Source organism: Portunus trituberculatus, chromosome 42 (assembly GCF_017591435.1).
Source record: "Portunus trituberculatus isolate SZX2019 chromosome 42, ASM1759143v1, whole genome shotgun sequence".
NCBI lineage: Eukaryota > Metazoa > Arthropoda > Malacostraca > Decapoda > Portunidae > Portunus > Portunus trituberculatus.
Genome location: NC_059296.1, coordinates 7,160,883 through 7,169,437, shown reverse-complemented (window position 1 = coordinate 7,169,437; position 8,555 = coordinate 7,160,883). Strand labels below are relative to the sequence as shown.

Here is an 8,555-nt window from a genome sequence, read left to right as displayed (position 1 = left end):
TGTGTGTGTGTGTGTGTGTGTGTGTGAGAGAGAGAGAGAGAGAGAGAGAGAGAGAGAGAGAGAGAGAGAGAGAGAGAGAGAGAGAGAGAGAGAGAGAGAGAGAGAGAGAGAGAGAGAGAGAGAGAGAGAGAGAGAGAGAGAGAGAGAGAGAGAGAGAGAGAGAGAGAGAGAGAGAGAGAGAGAGAGAGAGAGAGAGAGAGCACAAACAGACAAACACGGTCAGAGAACACAGTTATACACAGTGTGGTGTAGGTGGGAGCATAATGGAGTCAAGAGTGGCTGAGTGGGTGAAGTGGTAGAGTGGGGCAGGCTGTGTGAGGAAGTCGGTGCGCGTGGAAGGAGTGGCCGTGGGAGGTGTGAGAGGGACTACGTACAGCGAGGTGAACACAATGCTTCTGGTGCAATTTTAACGTGCAGGTCTTTGTCTGCGTGCCATTATGAAGAGGTAATTACGTAACTTTTCTGACGCTAAGTTGGTAATGAAGGAAGGTCTCGGCTTTGTCCTGGGGAGAATAGGGCGGATTTAAATCCCTCTTAATTGTTATGATCTTGTACGCAGTTGCCATGGAACTACGTGGCCCGCCTCCCGCCGAGGAGCAGAGGCCGACGTGAGCCGTGTATCAAGACAGCAGCTGGCGACTTACTGACTCCCGACTCTGAGAACGAAGACACGAAATGACTTTTAAAGCTAGACCACGCGAAGGAAGACGCTCTTAATGCTAATCTCATGAGAAAACAAGGGACACGACGAAGATTTCCTGGAAATATTTTCCACTCTCTAAATTTGCCAGTCAACTTAATATCACTTATCCATCAAATGCACACGCGCAGTTCCTTCCTCCTACCCAAACACACACACACACACACACACACACGAGGACTTCTGCTAATGGTATGGAGATCTGACCACTCCATGTGTTGGGACTGCATTAGGGGAGGGCGGGTGCCAGGCTGGCCATAAACACAAATGGATGCCAATAACACTAAGGCTTGCTAAAGAGGCCTTCTCATATACAAATATATTGTGAGAGAGAGAGAGAGAGAGAGAGAGAGAGAGAGAGAGAGAGAGAGAGAGAGAGAGAGAGAGAGAGAGAGAGAGAGAGAGAGAGAGAGAGAGAGAGAGAGAGAGAGAGAGAGAGAGAGAAAGAGAGAGAGATGGAAGGGCCGCTAACTAAAGAGCCGTCACCGTACCGTCACAGCCGCGGGTGTACCTCCTCTACAAACGCATCGCTTGTTATGAAATCTGGCGTCACTAAAAATCGATGACGTGTAAAATTGGAAAGGAATAACCATGCAGAAGTGCAATGGAAGCGACGGGTTGTCTCCGAGGCAGTGTGTCACGGCCATCAAGGTGACGCGGCCCCTGCTTGTCCCCGCGGCTTCCCGCCCTCCCCCACCAGCACTACAACAACCCTCACAACCCCCTTGTATTCGGTACTGGTGGCAAAATAAACGACAATAACAGTTGTATCATTATTGATATTGCTGTCCCTTCACCACCATTACTAGTACTACCACAACTACCACTTCTCATTAACCCCTTCAGTACTGGGATACATTTTTACCTTGCGATTTGTGTACGATTAGACCATTTTATTGACATCAGGAAGGATCTACTGAGGTCAGAAGATTAATGGCTACAGTCTTCACTATTTCACTTACCCACATGATTTTTTGAAGCTGTATAAAATCACTAAATAGTAAGCAGAATGAATATAGAAACGCGTCATGGTACTCAAGGGGTTAAGCCTACATTTTGGTACTAATACTAATTGTATTGCTTATCATGAGGAGGAGGGGGGGACAGCAGCAGCAGCAACAGCAACAGTAGCAGCAGCAGCAGCAGCAGCAGCACCACCACCACCACCACCACCACCACCCACGTATTCAGTGATTCCAAGACCTAGGAAGGACATGTTGAAGCTGGGAACTCTATTTTATTTCTCCCCTCCCCATCCACCCCCCAAAAACAAGGTCGGGTCCACGGTTCCTAAACAGCGGATCCCCTTCCTGTCAGGTCCATAGGGACTTTCCTTTCTCTTTCTCTCTCTAACTTGATTTCTTAAGTCCGGACTCCCCACCTTACACGCTGAAAAATTGAATGATCATGGTGAGGACGACAATGATGATGAAGATGAAGACAACTGTCATCACCACCATCATCACTATCACGGAGAATTAAAATCAGGTGTCATTTTTTTTTTTCAATCTTGTGTAATATATATATATATATACAGTATATATATATATATATATATATATATATATATATATATATATATATATATATATATATATATATATATTTTTTATTTTATTTATTTATCTATTTATTTTCCCAAGAGTAGTGGTGTAAGATGAACGTGTTAAGTATTTCACGCATTCCGCATGAGCTTTCTTCACATGTATGTTACTTGGTTCTCTGTTCACTTTCTTCTTTCTTGTCTTAAGAGGTTCCAGCCCCCCGCCCTCAAGGGAATCCTCTCTCTACCGTCTTAAAACAACGCTGGGGCGCACAGGAAATAGAGGAAAAACTTTGAGCTACACTTCTCGGAGATTCTTGAAGCACGACCTTCCCGCTCCTCCCCAAGCTGTAGCCATTGCTTTGTCTATCGCTGTTGTGAGCGTGTTTGTATTCTGGCCTTCTTTGACCAAGAGAAAGAGAGGAAAAAAATGTGCCACCTATCCTTTACTTCTGAGGAGATTAACTTCCCATAGCCTGGAGCTTTGCTAAAGGTTCTGTTCAGAGTTTCCTATCTCGGGGCGAACACCTGCGCCCCACTTGCTCCCCAAACAACACTCAATATTCACAGGCTTTAAACCTGCGTCTTAAGGGGAAGGGAGAAGCACGTTGTGATGCATGAGGCAGGCGGGACTGACCATTAACATTATCCCCAATTTTAAGTCCCTCAGGCGCACCTTTCTCTCTTCTTCCATACTTGCATTTCTGCCTCTCACCTCTGCTCGTGCACTTCGCGCCTCAGCCCAGGTGCAGAAGTGAAAAGTTAATTATCTTTGCACTTTCACGTTGATGTCACTGTGCAGGACGCGACTCCCCTCAGACCCCGCCACACTCTGCACCATCCCGCCCCAACCCTCCCGCCCCATCGCCGGCACCAACTCCAGGAGCAAGAGCAATGAGATTTACTTTATAAGCTTTCCTTGACACACGACGCCGGTGTCCAGACCTTACCGGGACTCACATCCGGACACACATGTGGAGGTGACACTTTTCATTTACATAATTCTGATATATTGATAAAATCTGATAAATGAAGAGAAAAACTCGACGGTAACGACCCAGTGCTGGAGCCCCGGCTGCCTCGGTAAATATCCAGGAGGATCCCCGTTGTCAATATTCGCTCATTCATCACCTCCAAATACGCAGCCCGATGCTCCCACGACACCTCCCAGCGCCGCCCGTCCACACGCCTTTTTCACGCCACGCCACGTCACGCTGCTAGCACCCTGTACCCTCTACTCCCACGTCACCACGTCACATCACATGCCCGGTGTCACTTTTGTGCCAAGCCGCTCGTCAGGTACATTGACCTCAAACACCATGAGCCAACCCAGTGGTGTTCACTTGCTATGACTTTAATACCATGCACGCCATCATTGTGGCACTCATTCTACTCATCTTATGTCACACGCGCTCAGTGCCGTGCCATGGCGTCATTCCTTCACTCATAGTCGAGACTAGTTGTCCCTCATGAAATTATCAACAGTCTCTGCCTAATGTAAAGAAAATTACAAGTGTTTTTTTTTTCATGTTGGTAAGTGATACCCACTAACTTTAGCATTAAAAAAGTGCAATGTACAAAGCGTCAATGCTTATTGTTCCACCAATTAACATTATTAAAATGCATTCAATCACACCAAACAATCATTAAGAAGCCAGGTGAACACTGCTGGAGCTAAGCTTGGGGAACACAATAGTCAAGTCGTCTCATTCATACAACATAAAACGAACGTATCACTAATTCTATATATTCAGATCCCTCTCCATGCCACCACAACCTGAGGTACCGCGGCGTCCCACAGCACACCACCAGCTACTCCTCAGCTTGCTGGTCCCTCCCCGGTCCTCTGTGAAAGTGGGAACAAGGAAAGAGAAATGTCGTTTACATGTGAGGTTATAAGGAGGGGAGAAAGGAAAATAAAAAGAAACATGTGTTCGGAAGGCGAGGGATGAGGAAGGTTGTGGCAAGAAGGGAGGAACAGGAGTTGCGTGAATAATTAACAGCGAGGAAAAATGACGCACTGGAGGAGAGAGAGAGAGGAGGAAGGGCGAGAAAGAAGCTTAATAAACATTTGAGAGATGAAAGGGAAACAAGAGAGCTGGAGATTAAAGACGTAAAAGGCTGCCGCACTCATGAGAGAAGGAAGAGCAGTTGGTGGAACGGGGATTCAACTTAGTGAGCATATCGAGGCGAGGCAAAGGAAGGGCAACGATGCTCTTGGCATTTTCGATTAACAAACACCATAACCACTCTGACTTTCTCCTGCTTCCACACTGAGACACAACTGATGATAAACTTGTTCATCTTAATCACTCTGTCAGCACTGCATGAATCATCTCAACATGGAGAGGGAGAAGAGCTTACACAAATTTGTCGGTGAGAAACTGCCAAGTTGATAAAGCTGTAGCACAGGCTATAAAACACGCATTTAAGGAGAGAGAGAGAGAGAGAGAGAGAGAGAGAGAGAGAGAGAGAGAGAGAGAGAGAGAGAGAGAGAGAGAGAGAGAAATATGGGTATGGGTATGGGTCTCTCTCTCTCTCTCTCTCTCTCTCTCTCTCTCTCTCTCTCTCTCTCTCTCGGCGCCTCTTGCTGGCCACAAGCCGGGCCACCCAACCGGGTCTCCAGACCGACTCGCCACCAACACGGAAAATTGAGGTTTCCTAAGCAAAGAAAATGTCTGATGGAACTTCTTCCTATTCTCTTTGTTCCATCATGATGGGAAGATGGGGAGGGAGGTAGTGTGGAAGGGACGAGGGCGGGAAAGAGTGAAGAGGGGTGCAGGGAGGCAGGGCCCAGGTAAGAGGATAAGGAGACAGGGAAGAAGACAGGAAGGGAGGAAGGGAGGAGCTGCAACAGAGAGAGGAAAATGGAAAAAAATGTAAGTTTTACGATGGTGGTGGATGGAATTAGTTTCTGGTTTTGGAGGGAGGACGAGTGGGCAGGAAAGCTGGGCTGGAGTTTGCGTTCCTTAGGCTGGTGCCACAAGTTATAATTGGTGCTAACAGAACTTAACCTACTGGTGCCCATGTGTGTCTCTGTGCGCGAGTGCAGGTGCACGTACGCGTGTTAATTTCATATTCACATAACATCATGCCTTGTAATCATTTGGAAGAGCTGCGAGTCTTTCAACATTGATGAGTGCGAGTGTTAGCACAACACTTTAACTTGCCTGGAATGTGAGGCTGGTTAGTCTTACCTCTGTGCTGCTCCCGAACCCACTCCAGGCCTTCTTTATCACCTGCTGTGTCAGGCGCTACTGTGCTGCAGAAATGGCGCGAATAATGCTCCTATATGGGATAAACATTGAATGGGTAGGGGAGACCTGCAGGTGGAACGTCTACTGTAATTACACGAATTGATAAAGTTTTTTCTTGTGTGTAACAAATATACTGATGTTGAGAATCGTTGTTACTATGCTTTAAAACATCACTTGAAATGCGAACTAAGTGCAAATCTGACACATTCCTCCTAGATGGCACGAGCAGCGTTCTATTCACTACCTCCCCGCCCTCACCCAGACTTAGTTGTACACGCTGTTAATCAAAGACGCCCGCCTCCAGGCACCGCGACTGGGAATGACAGATCCTGGTAGACACACGGTAACTCCAGCACAAGTTAAGGGCGTGTAGTTGTCAGAACGGCACCAAGCCAAACCACACTGCCCAGCCACGACTACTGGGTAATGAAGGTCGTGTGTATATGTGTGTGTGTGTGTGTGTGTGTGTGTGTGTGTGTGTGTGTGTGTGTGTGTGTGTGTGTGTGTGTGTGTGTGTGTTTTATATATATTTCTGTTTCTATCACTTGCAGTACAGAAGTAAATTGATGAGCAACTTAAAAACACGTCATGTTCCTCAGTGGAGACAAACTTCTAACAAAATTCAGTCTTGAAGGAAAGCAAGAGAGGAAGAGTGACACACAGTATCTAATGGGCCATGGATCAAAGGAGACAAGTTCGGTCCGCAGTGAGGGTGACGCTCCCTCCATAACTCACGGTAATTAACAAGTCATAAGAATGGCGACTGTGACTGCATCGCCATTGCGTGTTTCGTTTTACCCTCTACTTCAAATTACCATTTTAATTTCAAAAGGAAAACATAAAAGTACACCGCAAGACACTGCAGGAAAATGAAGGAATACATAAACACAATAAAATCATAAAGACAATACAACACAAACAAAATCTCTCCAAAATTATTGTATGGAAAGCGTAAATTCTCGTACAAAATTGTAACCTGTCTAAATTATCATCTCCTGCACTGCATCAATTTTCGTACACAACGCTGAATTACTGTACTCTTACGATCATCAAGACAGCTTTAAAAAGTAGACATATGATACTTCAAACTAAATAAGTGTTTACTCTCAGGACAATTATTTCTGAGGCTTGTGAGAAAATAAAAAGGCAACAGGAAATAAAATGCTATAAAGATGGGGAAAAATTAGTCGAGTCAGTAATGATAGAATATTCTTTGTATTTAATAAGTTTGGTATCCAGTGCACTAGTCTCGCGGGCCTGGGTATCTTACGCACTTTCTATAGTTTGCGCGCCACGTATAGGCATGCAAAAGGAACTAAGCTTTCTTCAAATTCTCAATAACCGATGTTAAAAATAATACATGTCAGGAACTTACAATAGTGCTAGGCTGATAATGTATGACCGTGGTGGCGCTGGATCAAGCACAGCACGTTGAGGGTGGAGCTCACACCCCTGGCGCGGTGCGTCCAGAGGTTTACAGCTGACTGTCGGCGGAGGAAAATAACGATTTTTACTCTGTCCTACACTGAGGTCAGTGCATTTCCATTGAATAATGTGTTGCTATTCCTCGCTGGGAATAAGAAACTCTTAAAAAAATCCCAAAAATATTTTTAATGTAAAACTATGAACATGAAAACTACAAATAGTTTAAAACGCGTATTTGCATATATGCACGTGATTATGTAAATACACGTGTGTCCGGAACCTGCTTACCACTAATTTGGTGAAGGTGTTGTCGTCAAAAAATGTGCGCCATTTACATGAAAAATACATCAGTTGTTCATACAGGAGGAGGAGGAGGAGGAGGAGGAGGAGGAGGAGGAGGAGGAGGAGGAGGAGGAGGAGGAGGAGGAGGAGGAGGAGGAGGAGGAGGAGGAGGAGGTGTTGTTGTTGGTTGTGGTGGTATGGACTTCAGTGAAAACTGGTGCATAATGAATACACACCTCATTCTGTGATTGAATCATTGATATCAGTGTCTCTTCGACTGAACATAATCTATACATCTTACACTGTTGGACTGATGACCGCTGCACCATGACGGTGATTGGGATTAGAACAAAAGACGACAAAAGCCAATGCAAAAGCAGCACGCCTTGCAAGACAATTCAAAGAGAACAGGAGGATTTGGTTGGGCAGAGTATGAGAAGCGCATCACTATTCATCAGATACAATATACAATTCTTATGAATACAGGAAGACAATTCTACAACCAGCATTGCACAAGACGAAACGAAAACAATGTACTGAAGTAAGCCCAGCCGCTATAATCACATGAAGTACCAGGCACTTACCAAAATAAACGTAGTTCCCAACACTGACACTGCTTCCCAAGGCTGCAATTGGTCTTTCTTCACTTTGCGGCAGCCATGGCTCGCTGACAACAGCGTCATTCTGGAACAGTCTACATATAAGTGTGTACCTGCAAGGCAAGGAAGGGTATCAGCCTAACACCCTATTGCCCTAGGAAACTGTAACTCTTAACTGTTTCGAAGAGGTGCTCCTGCGCTGTCCCACGCTGTCCCGCGATGAGCTGTGCATGGTACTTACCTGAAGACAGGCAAAAATAGTATTACAAACGAGGCTTTTAAGTTTTGATCGGCATTTTAGAATTTCAACATTTCGACTACACCGTACCGTCATTTTCATATGGCAAGCATTACCCTGTCTTAACTCTAGAAGGTTCTCCACCTCACTTATATAGTGCGGTTATGTTGACATCCAGCTATTATAAGAGCGGCAATCACGCTCACCAATAGGAACGATTCTGGCTGTCAAAAACTCCAGCGGTTAATTCATATTCAGCTAGACATTGTAAACGTCAAGTTCTATCTGTTGTTTTGTCAAGTGTATTATTTTCACAGCAAAAATAGTTGTACTATTGAAGGCAGGGGTGGTTACACCACACAATGTCTCAGTCCACCATAAACTCGGCAGCCTTGTTGAGGGCAGCCATTACCTGTGTACTCACACGAGCACCAAGTCTTAGAGATGAACGACACACTCAATTACAACCAGTGGCGACGCTCACTAATCAACTTACACAACGTCAGCACAC

The 8,555-nt window shown here is 45.4% G+C and overlaps 1 protein-coding gene across 1 annotated transcript in view; it reads right to left on the bottom strand.

Moving 5' to 3' along the window:
- Positions 1–7,905, bottom strand: part of LOC123517452 (acid sphingomyelinase-like phosphodiesterase 3b) — a 39,098-nt gene extending 31,193 nt beyond the window's left edge. The window contains exon 1 of the mRNA XM_045277510.1: positions 7,792–7,905. Coding sequence (XP_045133445.1) covers positions 7,792–7,890 — 99 coding nt within the window. The 5' untranslated portion in view covers positions 7,891–7,905. The remainder of the gene's footprint in view (positions 1–7,791) is intronic.
- Positions 7,906–8,555: the final 650 nt, after the last annotated feature.